At 32.2% G+C, this 21,764-nt stretch overlaps 1 protein-coding gene across 1 annotated transcript; it reads right to left on the bottom strand.

Annotated features, from left to right (window-relative positions):
• Nucleotides 1-8,847: 8,847 nt before the first annotated feature.
• LOC107911404 (uncharacterized) lies at nucleotides 8,848-10,345 on the bottom strand. The gene is made up of 2 exons (XM_016839235.2): nucleotides 9,873-10,345; nucleotides 8,848-9,763 (listed from the first exon to the last, which is right to left on the bottom strand). The coding sequence occupies exon 2, from the start codon at nucleotides 9,684-9,686 to the stop codon at nucleotides 9,144-9,146; it is 543 nt and encodes a 180-aa protein (XP_016694724.1). The 5' UTR covers nucleotides 9,687-9,763; nucleotides 9,873-10,345; the 3' UTR covers nucleotides 8,848-9,143.
• Between the last annotated feature and the right edge of the window lie 11,419 nt (nucleotides 10,346-21,764).

Raw genomic sequence — 21,764 nt, 5'->3', positions numbered from 1 at the left:
TAGTATACTTTTTTTGTAAACTTGTCATTTTTTCGAACAGATTGGTTAATAAAATTATTCATGAATTACATTAATACTTTGTATGTTGTCCTCATGTGGTTTCTGGATGTAAAGTAAAATAGAAGCAAACATTTCTCATTGGTTGTCTAATGTTTAAACTAATATTAACCGATATTACTTGGTCCGGTCATAATACAGAAAGACAACTTATACTAGTAGACAAACCAAAATTAGTCTAATAAAAAATTAGCAAACCGATTGAAAGACTAATATGTCGTCTATCAAGTCCAATTGGGGAGATGTTTTATCTTGCGCATCAAAGAAGATGACCCCCAAAAGATAGAGACATAGATGTGACTAACTAGACTGTCAGTACATCAGACTGGACTCAAGAAGAATAGATCACGAATTTGTTTATGGATTTATTCACTTGTGACATTCATAGTGTGACATACTTAAATCCTGAGTGGATGATGGACTATGTATGTGTGACTCGTATACTTTAATGTAAGTAAAAGCCTGAGTTTAAATAGATAAAGAACCGAAGGCTGATGCGTTGGGTATACGACTTATGTAGTATGTAGTGTCATTCACAACAGTGGAATTCATAGCTCAAGACATGGGTAAATGATATTCTCTCATTGGCATTACATGGTTGATGAAGATTAAACGTGGTCATGGGTCATTTGCTTTGTGACGAATGACTTGATTACTATTTGATAAAAATTGACTTTTCATAAAGAAAGATGTAATGGTTACCATGAGATAAAATAGAATCATGTTAGGAGAATAGATAACATCCCAAAGAGATTTAAGATATCCAATAAAGGTAACACACTTATGACAAGGTCATTGGATGAGCACTGATCAAGTTGCATTCATAATGGTATGTCGTTGGGGAGATCTCAGTCACGATACTATAGTGGAATGACTTCCTAACTAAATGAGTTTATAATTAATAAGCGAAAAGCTTAAACTTAATTATAAATCATTCAAGCCTCAATTGCATATGTCCAATCGGTCCCTTCGCTAGCTAATTGAAACCATAAATGAATTGCATGCTAAATCAAATGAATAGAAATGAATAGAACGGGTGAAAATGGAGAAATGAGAAATCATTTGGAAATTATTATGCTTTTCTCCAAAATGAAAATGGAGAAATGGAATCATTTGGAAATTAATATGGTTTTCTCCAAAATGAAAATGAAAATGGAGAAATGAAATCATTTGGAAATTAATATGGTTTTCTCCTAAATGAAAATGAAAATGGAGAAATGGAATCATTTGGAAATAAATAAGGTTTTCTCCTAAATGAAAATGAAAATGGAGAAATGTAATCATTTGAAAATGAATGTGGTTTTCTCTAAAATGAAAATGACCTAAAAAATGAATTTATGTTTTTTGAATTAAATAAAGTTCAAAAATGAAAATAAATCATTTGGTCATTGTAACACCCCTAACCCCTTTCTGGTTACGGACAATTACCATACAAATCCAATCACTTTAATATCAAAACATTTCAATAATGTCATTTAACAACGATCATTTAAAACTCATCAACCACCTAGCATACATGTACATTTGGGCTTTAAATCGGGCCTTTGAGGCCCTAAAATTAGTTTGGGAATGATCCAAAACTAAATCGAAATAAATCAGAATATTTGGAAAGAAGTTGCAAAATTTGAAAACAAGGGTCACAAGGTTGTGTGGCTAGGCAGTGTGACATAGCTCAGACCATGTAACAATAGAACAAAGGGACACACGGTCAGGTCCTAACTCGTGTCTCAAACCGTGTAACTCACTGAGTTGGGTCACATGACCGTGTCGAAAGTCGTGTGCCAAACAGTATAAATCTTTGACTTGTGACACATGGCCGTGTCGTAGGCCATGTGTTAGGCCATATAATACACTGACTTCATACACCAAAATTAACAAGTGACACACGGTGGTATAGCCAGGTCGTGAGTGTCAGACAGCTGTGTGACAGCCCGTGTCCCAAGCCGTGTTGTAACACCCCTAACCCGTCTCCGTCATCGAATTAGGGTTACAGAGGATTACTAAGCAATCAAAAACATTTAAACATTATATCAGTTCCAATTTAATAATCACGTCATAAACCATTCATTCACAAGCATACTATTCCTAAACCAATCCCTCAAGGCCCTAAAAATAGCTTGGAAACAATTCAGGACCAATTTGAATAAATTTAGAGAAATTCGAGAAAAATAGTAAAATTTGAAAACATGAGACACACAGTCGTGTGCCTCACACGGCTAAGAGACACGTCCGTGTCTCAGGCCATGTAACCTTTGAACTAGGGACACACGGTCGTGTCCCAACCCATGTCCTGAGTAGGGTCACACGGCCATGTCACACGCCCGTGTACCAGGTCGTGTAACTCTCAAAGTTGCCCCACATGCTCGTGTGCCAAGTCGTGTGTTAGGTTGTGTAACTCACTAACTTGCATACAAAGGACCATCAGGTGAGACACGGCCGAGTCACTCTCTCGTGTCTCAGGTCGTGTGATCCCAAATTTACCTATTTCTTGCTCAATTTCACACCCTTATGGCATAGGTACCTACGCATTTTCAATTAGACATATGGGAAATGCAATTCAACTTCAAACACACTTTAACATAATCACATATTCACTCTACGCATCAAGCATTTATCAACCTTGACACCTCAATGTATTCCATCACAATTTATTCCCAACTTGTAGCTACAACACATCTAACACTATAAGCATACATCCATTTTATTATAGGCTCAAGTTGACTCATAGCATACCATTCAAACTATGACATTTCAAACACATTTAAGTACTAAGTATGAGTTCATAAGTTGTTCAAAAGCAAAAACATATCACAACATGCTTCTCAAAAGCTAGGCATTTCACAAGACAATACAAAAGGTCCTAGTACTTGCCATATGCCAAAACCGTAAAGTTAAGTCTACCAAGGTTCCTGGATAGTGTGATTCCTAGCGTCGACCCGATCTTCTTAGCCTTCAAAATGTGATCTACAAAATGAACAATTTAAAGGTAAGCTTAAATATAGCTTAGTAAGTTCGTTTAGAAATTCACAACCTTTTCAATCCAACATAGATTCAATCAACTTAAGCTTAGAGATTTACTTTATACGCAGTTCATAACAGTAATCACAACCAATTCACTAGTTTAGTATACTCAATGAGCATTGCTTGATTGAAATTTTTATCAGTATAACGAAGTTTCTACTCATTTGAGCTTCATTCAGTATAACAGTAGAATTTTATCGATTTAAGCATCAGTTAATAAATAGTAAAATTTTCTCAGTTAAACTTCATTTAGTATAACTATATGATTTGTTCGATTAAGCTTCATTCAGTATAACAGTAATATTTGGCTCGGCAGAGCGTACTTCCAGTATATAAAAAACGTTCATTAACAACATATTAGCAAGAATTTAAGCATTTAAGAGTATGATTAAGCACATGAATTAACTGGATTGAGTTGCAGAAGATTCCAAAGTACAGGGACTATTCCGCGATTTTTCCTTTTCTAAGATTATCAGCACATTCTTGATCTAGCAATAATAATTTCATTCCATCAATTAAAAAAACAACACAATTTGATCCTTTCGTGCAGCTAAATCCTTTTTGGAAAATTACCTATTTACCCCTTAATTTTCCATCTTATTCAATTTAGTCCTTAAGCCCTAATCATGCAATTTACTCAATTTTTCTAAACACCCATAATACTCAAATATTTTATAATTTCATATCAGTCCCTATTTGCAATAATTTTACTTCAAATACAAACAATTTGTCATTTGATCAATTTAGTCCTTAAACATCAAAATCATCAAAAATCACATTTCAAAATAATCCAATCTATCAACAAAGTTCCATATTTCATCAAAAGCTTTAAGAAATAACCTCATTCATCAATGGAAAATTTTGTAACATTTAACAGTTTCACAAATTGGTCCTCAGTTTAGCTAGACCAAACAGATACGAACTCAAAAGCATAAAAATTACTAAAAATGGGCATCAATACACTTACCAAATCAAAGCTTAAAAACCAAGGTTGAAACCCTAGCATTCTTTTCTTTTCTTTATCGTGAGGATGATGAGAGAATAGTGAAAATTTTCTTTTAATTTTAGGTTTAGTTTAATATATATACAATGACAATTTTGTAAATATTTCAACTTTCTTAATTAAGCCTTAATAAATCATTAATTAGCCTAATTAAACTACTTTTGTAAACATAATCTCATCAGTTCCCACTAACTAATTTTCATTGGTTAAATTTCCCTTTTAGCCCCTTTAATTTAACTACTCAACCTTTGCAGTTTTTACAATTTCAGTCCTTTTTAATTATTAAGCTATCCAAACAATAAAATTTCTCAACTAAATTTTAATGACTCTATAGACCTCATAATATGCTAATTAAATAATATCTATGTAGTATTTCGTCAGAATTATGGTCTCGAAAGCACTATTTCTGGCACTACTGAAAATTGGGCTATTATACGTGTGCTCCATAATTTGGCCCTAAAAACAAGCCATTTCAAGGCCAAAACACAGCTAATCAACCATCCAATTTGTGCATACATTCAAAAGACCTAAACACCTTTCAAACACTTATGAACATACCATTTCAAACATCCTATTTCATCTAACCAATATGTCATTCAAAGGCATCACATTTATACCAAAACATCATTAACCAAAACAAATCAATTTATAGCCATATTTCAAGCACAACACCTAGTTCATTTAACTACCAAATGACATCACATATCGTCACAAACACACCAAAAAAGATCATATTTTACAAGTACCTAAAAGTGGCCAAAATGACTTAACTTGTCAAAGCACTATAGTTCATCAACAAAACATAAACTCAAAAAATATATACATACCAAATTGACCATTAACACATTCAAGTACTATCAATATAAAAGGTCCTATACATGTCATTTATAACATTGGTCAAAATAACTCAAAAACTACCAAAATGGTTGTTGGATAGTGTAATAGATCTCCAACAAGCTTCCAAACGATCGAGCTTTCGATAATCTATGAAACAAAGGAAATAACTACGTAAGCAACTAGTTCTTAGTAAGCTCGTATAAACTCAAACATAACTTACCATTTCTTAAGCACGAATTATAAAATAAGCATAATATCATTACCAAGTCCATAAGCTTAGTAAAATCATATACAAGCACCATCAAACTCACAAGTTAGTGAGTTCATACATGATATATATGAGTTCAACCATATCATAAGTAGATTTCATGTACACATCATTTAACTCATTAACCTTTTCATAGGATCATGAACCATTATCCAAATGTATACATACCTTGCCATTAACCTTTGCATACCCGTTGAACCATCTAGAATTTCATTGGATACTGAAGAATGCTCACATATAGAGTGCCTTTCCATATAACCATAACCTTTCCTTTTCAATAATGCTCACACGAGCTATGAAATGGGTCTGCTCACTCGAGTTGTGGGTCAAAATGTTAGATACACAATACTGCTCACACGAGCTGTGGAGAATTAGAAACAAATACAGGACCTCAGCCATCAATAGGACATTCAAGATTAGCACCGGAACATGAAACCCCTAATGACATGTCATTCGTATCCTAGGAATTCTTAAGGTTCAAACAAGACTATTTATCCGTCAATTACTCAAAGCATTGATATATGTATATTCAAGTCCATTTATAACTAACATGATATAGCATATAATCAATTTAACTATAATTAATACGATTATAATCCATACGAACTTACCTCGATAACTATGGTTGCAATAGCCAAATTGGAGTCTAGTCCAAAGCTTTAGCTTTTCCCTAATTGAAGTTTGATTGTTGTTTATCTTGATCTAAATAGATATTTTCATTCAATTAAGTAATTCAATTAACAACAAGCATTCAATTCAATCCATAATTCATATTATCATAAAATTACGAATTTACCCCTTCTATTTAAACATTTTCACAAATGGGTCCTTAAGCTTGAAAGTTGTAAAAAATACCATTTTTACCCTCCATACATGGTAGATGAATTTCTTAAGGACCCATACCAGCCCAATTAAATCATCATTTCATCATGTTACCATAAAATTTTACTATTTTCATAAATAAGTCCTTAAACTCTAAATTCATCAAAAACCACTTAACAAAACAAGTTTGTTTAAAAACCAAGATTAATAATTTATCAATTAACATCAAAACACATTCAAACTCAACTATGGAAAGTCTCTCAACCTTTAACATTTTTGCAAACTAATCCCCCTGCTAAATAGTTTAAGCTAAAACGTGCTCAAAAACATAAAAATCAATAAAAACGAGACTCAAATACATACCATGCATGAAAATATGCCTTGACCGAAGCTTCCTCCTTCTATTTCAATGGTTTTTCGGTTTACTCTAGACTAAAATGAGGAAGATGATGATTTTAGCTTACTAGTTTTATTCTTAATTACTAATTTACCATTTTACCCTTGTCCATAACTATCCACTAACTTAATTATGGTATAATTATCATTTAAGTTCATTAGATTTCCTTTCCATAGCCATTTAGCCCTTTTAACTAATTGAAACCCACTTTTGCACTCTTTACGATTTAGTTCTTTTTACGTAATTAACCTTTTAAACTTTAAAATTTCTTAACTAAACTTTAATGTGACCCTAATATAATCTCATAGAATTTAAATAAATATTAAAATATTTATTCTCTCATTGAAATCATGGTTTTGAAACCACTATTTCCAACACCACTAAAAACGGGTTGTTACAGTCATCCTGAACTATTGAATACAGAAAAATTAAATATATTTTTTATAGATTCTTTTACAATAAAGTCATCATGATTTTAACAGAATTAGAACTGGGTTGAGAAAATTATTTAAATGGAAATAGAAGTTTATTTTAAGAAATAAAAAAAAAACAAATATTGAGTTGGATTGAATTATAAAGTATTGAGTTAAAAGCCCGATAAGTACTTATAATTGGACCCGATATGAGAAAGGCCCAAAAGCCCCTCATGTTAAAGGGGTGGACGGCAAACCCTAGTAATATTAACTTGGGTTGCTACCACCTATACTTCTAGTTAGACTAGGAGTTCATTTTTCTAGTTGAAATAAACTTTTACAATTTAACAAAGGTTCTATCTTCTCTCCTTATAAATAGATAACATCGGCAAGGTTATTTACACAACTTTCAAATATTGTTATTTAGCTTGAAACTAGAGATATTTTTATTCTCTAAGAAATAAATATATTTTCCAGAATAACGATTATGCTGGTTTCTATTTGAGAAACGAATTTTTCATTTTCACACTAAAGAAAATAAAGTTATTTCTGATTGTGTGTTTTGATTCGAATCAGTCGAGCCCACACTCAAAGCAGTTCGTGGTATGAGAATAGTAAAAAAGATCATTTGGTTGAAAGCCGGGAACAACAAGGAATCGTCTATCCGAAAACACAGGTGTGAATTCAGTCTAGGGTTTATTACTATAAATATCACAAACCAAGTCGGTTTTCAAAATTTTTATTTTTCGCTTTGCAAGAAAATCGTTTTCAAACTGGATTTTTCCAACATGTTGTTGGGTCTACAAAATTCGATTTTAGTTCCTTTATTTTTTGTGCAACCAGTTTTACCACTTCCTTTTTCTTGGGAACTTAGTTATGTTTGTTAGCAAATAACATTGGATATGTATTATAAATACCCAGGAATTGTTTGGAATTAGTATTAGAAAATATCACTTGAATTGTTACTTTTGGAGATTTGTCTTCTTGAAATAAACTAGCATATTAGTTGTTTTACTATTTAGATTCTTGCACCTTAGAACTCCGGGAGTTGTTCGTTGGATTTGGAAATGTTGGCCTTTTTCTTTCATGTGACTCCAATGGAACCTCAAGGGGCCAACAAAAACCATCAGATCATGCGTGAGAAAAACAAACCACCATGAATTCAACAAAAAGAGGTAATCATAGACCTGAAATAATTGAGTCAACATTGACTCGATAATTTTTTTTATTTCAAATAGGGGACTTCCTCATGCTATAAAGAGATGGAAGGTTGGTGAAAGAGGGAGTATGCCTTGAAAAATGACAAAAACTTTTAATAAGGGGTGGAGATGGAAGAATTAGTAAGGAAGCAGGAAAAGGGAAGAAAGGAATAAGTGGAAGTGGAAAAAGAAGGGTGAAGGAGGAAGGAGGGAAATGGAGGAAGGGGTCGACAACCAATGTTAAGTCGGGGCTAGTCGACTAGAAAATACGGAAGTTGGGTCATGATTTTAGGGGAAACTTCCAAAGAACACAACAGAGAGAGCTATCAATATTATTATTATTATCTTTAATTTTTTTGTAATTTTAATGTTTGATGTATAATGGGTAGTTAAGATCCTCTAAATACACAAAAAAAAAACCCTTTGAAAGGTTAAGTAAAACTATGATTATGGTCCTCCAATACACTTAAATTTTGAATTTATTCATTCTATTTTAATTTGAAATAATTTTATCATTTACTTTTCATAATATTATTAGTTGGAATAGTTAATTATGTTAACAAATCCAATTTAAAACATTAAAGCATATTTTTTTAATAAAATATATACACTTTTTAACGCATAGTACTAACATTGATTTTTTGTGTGTGTGTGTTAGAATGGTATTCAAAAAAAAATTACGTCATAATATTTTAATCAAAATAATCAACCGTGATAATTATTTTAACTTAACCAATGATATTATAAAGTAGAGATAATAAATTATATTTTCTTTTTGAGAGCAAATAACAAATTATGTTAAAGTATAATGGTTAAATTTAAGATATAAGTATAATATAGGAACCCAAACCATAATAATTTAACCAAAAAAATTAAATACATTTGTACAAAACACACTCGTTTTCAGCATTTCTACATACAAGTACAAATAACTTAGACCACTAGAATAGAAAGATTAAAATCAGCGAGTGAGGAAAAAATGATTTTTACAAAGATCATTTGAAAAACTACATACACATCACATTTATTGACACGATTAGTATTTACCTCACATGCAGTACTTGAACAAATAAACAGACTCAAACCATGTTTTATTTAGTTGTGACATAACAAAACCAAAAGAATTTTACCACTTCCATCCCAGCTCAAGAACCTTGTTATTTACACCAATATTTCCTTTTCTCAGCACTGAGCCTGTGGCACTGACCAATTTTCTCCTCGTGTTTTCAAGGTTACGATTCATGCTGAAGCCCCCTCCATTGCATGGTACCTTAGCTTCAGGGTCAGTCCCTGCTCTCAGACTCTTAGCCCAATCAAACTTCTTACCATTGGATTTAGACCCAAGCATGCCTTTACCATTTCTTGATCTTGAACTACGGGGTCGAATAGGCTGACCTTTTCCATCATTAGGAGCTTCTTTCTTTGTCTCTTTTATCTCTATCTTGGTTCCACCCTCCATTTTTATACAAATATTCACCTCAGAAGGTGTTTTGTCTTTTTGTTTATGCCCAGATTCTGATATGTCATCAGCATTCCTTTCTCTTTTGTGCTGATAAAGGCGGTGCAATCTAAATGCCAGATGGTATATTCCATCTTTAATCTCTTCTTCCAAATCTCTTTCTATTTCACTTTCAAGCTCGCCTCGAATTCTCCACTCCTCTTCGCACATGGCTTCCCCTTGCTTTATCTGCTTCTGGATTTGAGTGGTCACCCTGGAATCATCAGCAGATGATACAACAGAGAAATCTGCAAGAACCCATCACCAAATTATGTAAAAATATCAGCAATGCTTAATGAAAATTCAGATATATATGACAAACAAAATAATGGCTAGAAAAAGAAGGGGCTGAGGAACCTAGTATATCCGCTGGTTTGGAGTATTTGACCTGCTGGTTCTCGTCCTGGTCTATCCTCTAGATTATGCTTTTCCTTGTCTTATTCGTGGTCTAATAGCAGAGCCACACCTGAAATTTTAAATACAAGTAGAAGGATTAAGACTTGTAGAGGGCATGGGACCGATGTAGAGTTGGAAACGATATTGACCCTTGCATGGGGTATTTTGTAGGAGGGAGAAAAATGACAGTTAGAGAAGTTATTTTAGTTGGCTGATTGAGATTTAGGGTTCAAATATCTCTAGGAGAAATGGAGACAGAATTATGAATTTGCCATATAGATTGAAGGGTATGCTCTTGGATTAAGGAAGTGCTTTACGTGGAAGGGATCAATAGGGTGTTCTTGGTTGCCCTTAAAGCACAATCAATATAGGGTACAATACCCACATGCTTGATGTTGTGTTCTTGGATAGTTACCTTTAACTAAGGCTCCCATAAGTTGGTTGAAGGGAGGTGTAGGGTTTAGCTTTGCTCCATTTCTTTATGTTCCCCCATGGCCATGCCCATGGGGTTTACTTTACTCTTCACTTGTTTGAAAAACATCACCCATTTCTAACTTTTACCAAAGTTTTCACAACCATACCGAAAACAGAATTCGTGAAATCATTAATTTTTAATTAATTGAATAAATCATTAAAAATTTATAAAAAATAATTATCAAATTTTAATCTTAATGGGCCTAAATAAAGGTGCCGGTCTCCAAGCCTAAAACTTGAAAAGTAAGCTGAATTTGAACTACAAGGGTCGAGACTTAAAACTCACCAAATCAAAAACAGTGTTTGGAGGTGCAATGCAATGTGGTGGCCTAACACCAGGGCCGGGCCTAGCAGCCCTTCTGAGTTATTTATAGGAATGCAGCTTCGTCATGAGCTTCTAACTAATTTCCCATTTTTGGTGGGTAAATAATTCTGAAGGGAAGGAGATTGAATGACTGAGGCGAATGTAAAGATGGGTTTGGGGGATGAGATTTGGGAACATTTACTGCTATTTAACCTTTGATTTAGTAGTTAGTAAGCGAGGTTATTCTAGTTTTACTTAAATAACCCTGATTAACTTTGTCAAATGATGCTTAAAGCAAAAATATTTTTACTGCTTGCTCATTCTTGAATGCTCATCCATGACTTTGACGACTTGACGTAACTTGTAACCAATATATACATACATATAGAATTCTTTAGGTGGAGAATTAAAAAATGAGACAAGTATAGTAATAATGGGTTCAAAAAATTTTGAGTGTAAATTACATCAAAAATATTAAATTATTAGTAAGTTTATATTTTCATCATTTAATTTTAAAAAGTTATAAAATAATCATTAAATTATTCAAAAGTTTTTATTCAAGTCACTAAGCCGTTAAAATCGCTACTTTATAGCCTTCTTTGTTCATACTGCCTGTACGACTCAAAAGTTCTCATTCCCCTTCTCTTTTACAATTCTATTTTTTTTCATGAAACAACTTTGAATTTTACAAATTTGTGAACCAAAATCCAAACAATTTTTTTACCGATCTCCGACATTGACCATCAAATTGACTTAGATATAAGGTATGTTCTTCTACTCGTCGATTGGTACCGATCCACCATATCGACCGCCAAATTGTTGATTAGAACTCACTAGCCAAACTATTTTTAAAGGAAATACTTAATTGCCTAGTGACTTACATAAAAACTTTTGAATAGTTCAATGACTTGAATAAAAACTTCTGAATAATTCAGTGACCATTTTGTAACTTTTTGAAATTAACTGATCAAAATGTAAATTTACTGATAGTTTAGTAACCTTGATTATAGTTTACCCAAATTTTCTACCTGGAAGATGGAAAAGAAATTATTTTCAAATATTGTTTGGTATGATTAAAAATAGAGAAGATAAAATGAAAAATAATTAAAACTCTATTTTACCAAAGTGTCATTTATACTTAACTCATGTCACTCTCATTTACTTTGGTTATTTTTTTCTTTCCAAGTTGTTAGATTGATTTGTTTTCGTTAACAATCATAAAAAGGACAATTTTTTATTTATTAATATTTTTCAGAACAACACAGGCTCAATGAAAATTATTTTTTCACCCCTGAGAAATGGATCAATCAAAAAGCCACTTGAAAGATGAAAAAGAGATACCACCCTTGTCTTGCTTTGACATTGACTTCCGCTAAATCAGACGCGAATAACTGAAGTGTTTGGAGGCTTTTGTTTATATTATTTCTAGCCCCTTTAGTTGATCAAATCTTTCGTTAGGGTTCGGTAATCTAAAATGAAATTATGGTTTTTAAATTATTATTATTTAGATTTTTTTATAATCTCACATTTTTAATGTCAAAATGTTATAATATAAAATGTAATTTCATTACAACTTCTTTATTAAGTTATTTAAAATTTGAAGTGGAATCTGAAATTTAAAATAAAATTATTATTTATCTTCGTATTACTTTGTAATTTATTGCATTGATTATTAAAAATTTATTATTATTATTATTATTATTATTTTAAAATGTTTGTTGAATGATCTAGGAAAATGAATTTTTTATTATAAAATTTATATTTTAATGCTGGGTTAAATCACGAAGTTAAATTTATTTGTTTTTCTTTTATGATATTATTTGAATAATTTGAGTTACTAGTATATTTATATGATTCATATTTTTGGAATAAAAACCTTCATCATGAGTCCAAAGTGGAGCACATTATTTTCCATTACTTGTTGGAAAAAATGGAATATTGTTTCATGTTTACACAAAATAGAAAAAATAAAAGCAACACAACATAAGTCTAAGTAAACAACAACAGCACAATAAAATTATAATAATAATAGAAAGAAAAAGTCCAAAATGCAGTAGAAAACTACACCAATCCAAACAACAAAACAAAAATAAAAACAACATAATAGAAATCCGAGAAACTAACAACAATAACACATCAGTTCAATATATATATATAATAGGTTAAGCTTCTTCTTCTTCTTCAAACACTATCGGTAATCTTGAAACATCTAGTAAAAGTATTAAAAGAGTTAGTTAAATAATAAAAAATTATTTTCAAAAATAAATAAAATAAACATATAACTTTATAAACTAATGATAAGTATATTAGCTTCTTAATCTTCAGGTATTTTGGATAAGTCTAGCAAATTTAAAAACAAAAGTATTTGTTAAACTATGGAAATGTTTACTAATATAAATAATGCAAAAGCTTATTTTATGAATCAAAATTAATATATTACCATCTTCCATAGTTTGAAGTTCGTCAATATACTCTTTAAGATTGATGAGAACCTTAGATTTTCGAAGCCAATCTTGTGTGCAAACTAAAGCCTTGACCATTAGAGGAGTTAGAGAACTTCTAAAACTATTGAGAACATGCCCACTCATGCTAAATACACTTTTCAAGGCAACTATTGATATAGGAATAGTAAGAACATTTCGAGCCATTTGTGTAAGAATAGGGAATTTAGAACTGTTCATTTTCCACCATAATAATAAATCAAATGAACTTGAATGATTTACTCCGTCCTCCTCACCCAAATACTTATCCAACTTATATTTACTTTCTGGTCCAACTTATTTCTTCTTCTTAAGATATTTTTGTAGTTAAGCTCGTTTGCATTTATGATTTATCTATTTTCATTTAATTGAAAAAAAATTGTTGAAGAACTTGATACGGGGTTGCGCGCGGACAAAGATCGAGTTGCCAAGTCATGAGAAACTCCTACGAAAACCCTAAACAATTAGATCTGAAACGAAACAGAAAATTAAAAGATTAGATTTTTGAATTTTCAGATCTGAAATAAAATCTCCAAATCAGCAAAGAATCAAATTGAGAATAGAAATAAGTGTTAGGGTTCTTGAAACCCTCAAGGAGATTGTGATTCTGCCCAATTGAACACCAAGATAGTTTTCCCCAAATTTCGACAATCTAATTTCACCCAAAAAGAGTATGGAAAAACCCTAGAAATTGGGGATTTTTTGGCTGATTCCTTAAGATAGAAAAAGGCTGAAAACACAATAAGAATAGAAAATAGATTAGATAATGATTCAGCACAAGTAGAAATAAAGAAAGAATTGACAGTAAGAAATTAAAAGATAAGTCCTAAGAAGCCTTGAAATCTCGAAAGATCTCACAACTCCCTTCAAACGGCTCTAATCTCCCCTCCAAAGAATATCAATGGCAAGAAGAAGGTTGAAGATGGCTCCCACAATAAAAAAGATTGTTAAAACAACTTCTAAAGAAAACTCAAGAGAAAATCCTTGAAGAACTCAAAGAGAATTTTCACTCAAATCAAATCTGAAATTTTCAATGTAATTGTAATGTAATGTAGGGTGGCTGGCCAAGCCATATAAATAGGCCTTTCAAATGTTTTCCTAATTTAATTAGAACACTAAAACTAAAACTAAAAAAAACTCCTAATTATTTTAATATGGAAATTCGACCAAGGGTCTTTTATTTGGGACTCTTGGACTGAATATAAAAATTTAAACTAAATAAAATAAATAAATAAATAAATAAAAATAAAACTTTACAACTTGGGCCACTTTGACAATTTGGCCTGATTTTCAACTAAGTATGGGTGGATTTCTTGATTGGGCTTGGAATCTTCTTATTGGGCCTCGCCTTCAAGAATTTGGGCTTTTGTGACTCGTATCATTCCCCCCTTCCTCAAAAAGATTCGTCCTCGAATCTGAAAAATCAAATGAACTCGACTTTCCTCTATCGAACGGGAGTAATGGCAATTGAGTCCACTGAAAAGAATAGCCATGAAATAGTAAATAGCAACACAAACAAGCTTGTAGTCCAATTATAAGCATAACAGAACAGGTATAACGCATGTGAATGGACAGATTCAGATTACCATGCAAACAATCTAATTTACTCACCACTGCCTCGTCAAATATTTGAAACAAAGATGGACATGTTTTAAGGCATTCAGTCGTCTCACATTGTTCCCACAAACCATGAATAAATTGCGAGTAATAAATCAAATGGTAAACATAATCGTCACAAGTAGGTATTTGAAAAGATTCACATGGTTCACAGAGTTGCATAATCATACCATGCATTAATCGACGGTCTATAGATTCACTCACACATGCATTATCAAAAACAAGAATCTTTTTATCAACCATCAAAACAGATAGAATAAATAAAATAGGACAGTCAAGCACGTTTCGATCTAAGTGTTCATCAACACGATCTTTATCACTATCCGAGGAGTACAAAAGTGTTTCAAATGTTTCAAGCATCTTACCTCGATAAGCAGAAGAATAAGGGTCGATTTTACCTTTTTCATTTAAAACAAACCTTCGCTCATCGGGGGCATAGTGTAGTCGAATCTCCGTTGTTGAGTTAACCTTTGTCAAATGGAACTCAAACTTCATGTACAACCACATAAACTGTTTAAGGCACGAATATAAATTGAAAACAAATTTGGAAAATTTCGTTACCTTATTCTCCAAAACAGATTTGGACAAATTCGAGGATTTTACACAAGGTAAATCAAGAGAATAACAAATCATGCTTCTTTTCGTAATGACTTTATCAACCACAATCGAAGAGTAACAATTAATCGGATCAAAATGAGGGGATCTTTTAAGAACTAAGTCACCAAAAGTTTTATTAATAATTTTCAAATCTGCACTGGACTCGGTTTCTAAAATTTCCTTACCTCGCTTACCTTCGGGATCATGTAGTGTGATTTCATCTTTGCCTAAGTTGATCGTATGAAAGCGTCTTTCATTTGAGAGGTATTGAAGTTGAAAGTTATCTTTCGATCTTTCAGGAACCTGAAAAGTAGCAACACAAGAAAAATTCATATCTTGGTTAGTAGAAACATTCCTCACTAGCCTTTCCTCGTCTTTTTCTTTTGTTTCTTTTTCTAACTCATTTTCTCTTCTTTCTTCAACTTCTTTTTCAAATTTCTTTTCTGTTTCACATTCCTTTTCACTCTCAATCTCTTTTTGCTCTTTTTCATTCTCTTTTTCTTTTTCCTCACTTGTTTTAACAGAATTTCTCAGTTTGATTTGGTCCTCATGGACTTGTTCCGGAGTGAGCGGCACTAAGGTAAGTTTCTTTCCTTGATGCTTGAAAGAATACCTATTGGTACGACCATCGTGAGTGACTTTTCGATCCAGTTGCCATGGTTCTCCTAGCAATAAATGGCAGGCTTGAATAGGTACTACGTCGCACACGACTTCGTCTTGATATTTACCGATAGAAAAGGCGATGCGCACTTGTTGAGTGACCTTAAATTGGCTTTCGTTGCTAAGCCCTTGTAGTTGATAAGGTCGTGGATGCTTGGTAGTGGTTAAGCAAAGCTTTTCCACCATCGTCGTGCTGGCTATGTTCGAGCAACTTTCACCATCAATAATAACTCTACAAAGCTTACCTTGTACGTGGCAGCGAGTATGAAAGAGATGTTCTCGTTGCTGCTCGCTCTTTGGTTTTGCCAAAGATGATTGTCCATGATCATGACAATCATCATCCATTCTAGGGACACGTTGAGGGTTGCACCTATGGGGCTGGTTATCCCTATCTTCCTTAATTGGATCTCGATATTGATGTTTTTGATTCACTCGTACCTCATTCAAAGTAGTATTCAATGCTTGAAGTGTAGCATTTATTTGTGTGATTGCAGCAGTATGTCTGTCTAACTGTTGTTGGACTTTCATAAGTGCATCATTATTATCACCTTTAGACATCTTCAAAACCTGTAAAAAATAAACACTCAACACTCAAAAATAAAAGTTAGCAAACCTCACCATTAATCACTCAAAAGAAAAATCAAATTCTCAATGAGGTCGAATTCAATCTTGTGAGTTCTTTATCAGAGTTTATATCAACCAATTAGAGAGTGTGAACCAAACTACCAAAGAATCCTAATTTGCACTAGGATGCCAAAAACTGACGAGACACCAATTGATTCGTGTTGCACCGAGGAAGAATTGGGCACACGTTTAAATCCTACTAACACAAAAAACAAGAAGGTGTTAGATATTGTAAAGGGAGAATAAAAAGCAAACAAATGAAAACCTACAGCTAAGAATCAATAAAAATTGTTGAAAACAGAAAACCCGAAAAACTGCGGAGTAACTTGACAACTTCGTTCGAGGTGTTCCCGATCTCAAAAAATCACAAAATTAAATATGGAATGTCTTCAAATATTGAATTTTTGATCTGGAAAATTTGGGCACCAAGTTCAACCCGCTGAATATTTTTTTAATTTTTTATTGGATTTCGTCTTTTTTCAATTTTTTGACTTTTTCGACTTATTTTTTTGTGGGAAATATTTTTGTATATTCAATAACAGTGCCAAAAATATGTATGTAAAATTTCAGATCAATCAGAAAACGTTTACCCACTCAAATGAATTTTTTTTCGAAAATTTTTCTGGGTAAAACTGCTGTTTGTAATTTAAAAAATAGAGATCAGTTTAGAAATCAACCAAGAACACCCAAAACGCCCAAAATCTGATACCAAATGATACGGGGTTGCGCGCGGACCAAGATCGAGTTGCCAAGTCACGAGAAACTCCTACGAAAACCCTAAACAATTAGATCTGAAACGAAACAGAAAATTAAAAGATTAGATTTTTGAATTTTCAGATCTGAAATAAAATCTCCAAATCAGCAAAGAATCAAATTGAGAATAGAAATAAGTGTTAGGGTTCTTGAAACCCTCAAGGAGATTGTGATTCTGCCCAATTGAACACCAAGATAGTTTTCCCCAAATTTCGACAATCTAATTTCACCCAAAAAGAGTATGGAAAAACCCTAGAAATTGGGGATTTTTGGGCTGATTCCTTAAGATAGAAAAAGGCTGAAAACACAATAAGAACAGAAAATAGATTAGATAATGATTCAGCACAAGTAGAAATAAAGAAAGAATTGATAGTAAGAAATTAAAAGATAAGTCCTAAGAAGCCTTGAAATCTCGAAAGATCTCACAACTCCCTTCAAACGGCTCTAATCTCCCCTCCAAAGAATATCAATGGCAAGAAGAAGGTTGAAGATGGCTCCCACAATAAAAAATATTGTTAAAACAACTTCTAAAGAAAACTCAAGAGAAAATCCTTGAAGAACTCAAAGAGAATTTTCACTCAAATCAAATCTGAAATTTTCAATGTAATTGTAATGTAATGTAGGGTGGCTGGCCAAGCCATATAAATAGGCCTTTCAAATGTTTTCCTAATTTAATTAGAACACTAAAACTAAAACTAAAAAAAACTCCTAATTATTTTAATATGGAAATTCGACCAAGGGTCTTTTATTTGGGACTCTTGGACTGAATATAAAAATTTAAACTAAATAAAATAAATAAATAAATAAATAAAAATAAAACTTTACAACTTGGGCCACTTTGACAATTTGGCCTGATTTTCAACTAAGTATGGGTGGATTTCTTGATTGGGCTTGGAATCTTCTTATTGGGCCTCGCCTTCAAGAATTTGGGCTTTTGTGACTCGTATCAGAACTAGACTACCTTCAAACAATTGAATTATCCCAAAATCAGAAGAATACTCATCAAACAAGCAATGAAATGATTTATCAATTATTTTCACAATGCCATTAGCAACATTAGGAAAGCAGTAAGTTGACCCCAAAGTGTAAAAAGTTCATTTTAGATCGTGGATCAAAGATAACTACCAAGTAAACCAGCAAGTTAATATTATTTCCTTCACCCCAGTACTTATTATACTTATCCCTAATTTTGAAAGCCATAGAAAATATGTCTAAATCTCCACAATCTTGTCACCTATCAAATAGACAAAACACATTTGCCAATACTTCGAAAAGTGAATGAAATGTGACATGCAAAGATCCAGACACCTTCATTATAAGATGATAAAAATGCACTAACATTTTTATAACTCTTCGAACATTTTCTCAATCATCAAATGTAGGAACTCCATCTCCAGCAATCAAGTGAAGAAAAAAGTTATGATCATCACATACATATGCTTCAAATGCACGTTCATATTTTTTAGCCACCTTTAACATCATATATGTTGAGTTCCATCTATCAGGCACATTTAAACACAATTGAGCCTTACTATGTATCATTTTTTTTGCCCAGTGGTTGATTTTTGTCAACCTTGATGGTGATACTCTTATATACCTCATAGAACCTATAACTCAATCTATAGACATAGAAGCATCCTTAATGTCGTATTGCACAATGAGATTAAAAATGTGTGTAACACGTCTCATATGTATATATTTCCCATTTGAAATAGAAGCATTTCAGTGATTCAATTTCTTTCTCAAATATTCAGTGGCAACACTATTGGCAGATGCATCATCAACCGTAATAGTGAAGACCTTCTCGATCCCCCAATCTTAAAGATGTTTTTCAAAGGCTTGACTTATGTTTTCACCTCTATAAGCAAATATTGGACAAAAATTTATAATTATTTTTTTAACCTCTACTCATCATCCACCCAATGTGTTGTTAAAACCATGTAAAATATCATCTGTAATGAAGTCTAAGTGTATGTCGTTAAACAAACACTACTTATATATGTTCCAAAATAATTATTCATTACACTCTTCATGTAGTTAAATAAATCAAGACAATCCATTCTAATTGTCCAATAGGATATAAGACTAAATCGTGGACATGCTATAAAAAGAAAGAATTTGAACCCCTTTTCTTCTACAATTTTAGAAGGCATTTCATCCACAATTGTCATATGAACCAATGTCTTTCTAAAAGCATGTTGGTCAAACACCCAAGTTGATAAATTCGTTGGTTCTTGGCTAGTCTTCACAAATGTTAATTCTAATTGCTTAGGGATATAAGTATTACCTCAAGGTCTTTTTAAGCATGTTTTCAAATGATCATTCAAATTGGTTGTAGAATCCAAAGTTGTTTCCATGGTGTAAGTAACATCACAAGCATTGCACCTTGCTCTCTTATCCCTTCTTCAATTACATATTTCGTGAAATAGTTCCAACAAGCTACCCTTAGAGTAATGTTTCTTTGAACACTTACCTTTATTGTTGTTTGATTTTAAAACCCCAAAACTCAGCCTAGACGTTATGGCTAAATCTCAGAAGTCACATTAAAACCGTTGAAAATATTTACTTGTTGAAAAGAATTAAGTTTCAATTATTTTTAATGAAAACTCTAAATTTTAAATATCGAGTAATTTAGCATTTGAAAAGAACTTATTAAACTCAAGTGTTTGAAAAGTATTATATTTCAAAATCTCATCCTAAATCATAAAACTAAGAATTTGCAACATTTTTAATTATTTCTTAATAATGATTTTGGTAAAAATATTTCGCAGAAGAGTTTTGAAAATACTTAAAGAAATCAAAAAGTCTGTTTAAAATCAAGCAAAAATCGTAATTAATTTAAATAAACTTAATAATTCAAAATACTTGTAAATCCATCAAGCATGCATGCATGGAAATTTAGAGATATAAAGTAAAGGAACAACCCAATAAAAAGTCCAATGTCCAAAGTCCAAATAACATCCCAAATAATTTATAGTTCATTTATTAAAGTTCCATCCGAGAACCTCCTTTAAATGTTGAATCCAAGCCTTAAGTCCATGAATCACCTAAAAGGTTATGAAACTAAAGTTGTGAGCTTTAAAAGCCTATTGTTAGTCTTATAACAAGAAAAATAACAATAAACACATGCTTATCATACAACATAATCAATTTTATGCACATGATCATGGAACTACAATTTTTGTAAAATAATTATGCAATTTTTTTTAATAAAAACATCCTACCCATCACCGCTACACTCCAAAAAGAGTTCCCCAGAACTCATCTATCCAATCACTCTAATATATATGGATGGAGCCACCAATATTCGCAGACAAACTGCCATGTAGGTTGTGGATAAACCACCAAATTCATAGACAAGCTGCCTTGTAGGTTGTGGACGAAGCCACCAATATTTGCAGACAAGTTGTCATGTAGGTTGTGGAAGAAGCCACCAATTCTTCCTCCTTACAATGTCCCACCCCATGCATGTGATATGTCCATAATGAACATATATATAAACATATTTTTCATTTCAATATATCACTCATCACATTAGGCATGTTGAAACATGCAATTCGAATTTCTTAACATATAATATCATATAGGACATGTTTAACATGTGATTCATATATTGTTTTAAGATATCGAAATATCGCAATTTATTTTTCATGTAAAATCAATTATGTTAGAATATCACATAACATGAGAATGAGAATAACATTTTTTTTCAAAATAGTGATAATCATAACCATACAACATATCTTTCGTAATCTAGTTGGTTTGGGTCACTTACTTGATATAGTACACATCGATAGGTTTAAATCTCCCTTTTGGAATACTTTAAGTATTTGCATAAAACATGATCCAAATGATAATGTGTTTGAACATTAAAATTAATGTATATTTATTTTTAATTAAATTGGACCCACACCTGATAATAGATCTAATGCGAAACACCACTCTAAAGAACACCCACACTCGGATCTTAACCAATGGAATATCGATCTGTTATCAAAGTGACCTGTCATTAAGAATCGTCTTTTTAAACATTTTATGATATTACTCACTTAAACTAAATCATCCATTTTGAACTTACTCTTGTAAAAACTCATTCATAATGATGATTTTGTTTGTGAAATTAGGATCTTTCTGGGATGGTATTGATCAACCCTTCATCAGAAGTGGAATACAATATATTAACACTTGAAGGAAAATACACTATAATCCCTTATACACATTTGGCCGAAAAGATAAAATAGGGAAGAAATAATGGTTTTTATTCCACTACCATACTTACTTTAACTCGATTAAGTCAAAAGGATTGATGGATCACCAGAGTCTTGAATCGGAAAGGAAACCGAA

Source organism: Gossypium hirsutum, chromosome D11, assembly GCF_007990345.1.
Source record: "Gossypium hirsutum isolate 1008001.06 chromosome D11, Gossypium_hirsutum_v2.1, whole genome shotgun sequence".
NCBI classification, from domain to species: Eukaryota; Viridiplantae; Streptophyta; class Magnoliopsida; order Malvales; family Malvaceae; genus Gossypium; species Gossypium hirsutum.
Note: the sequence above shows the minus strand (reverse complement) of the source record. Positions and strands in the feature narration are given on the sequence as shown.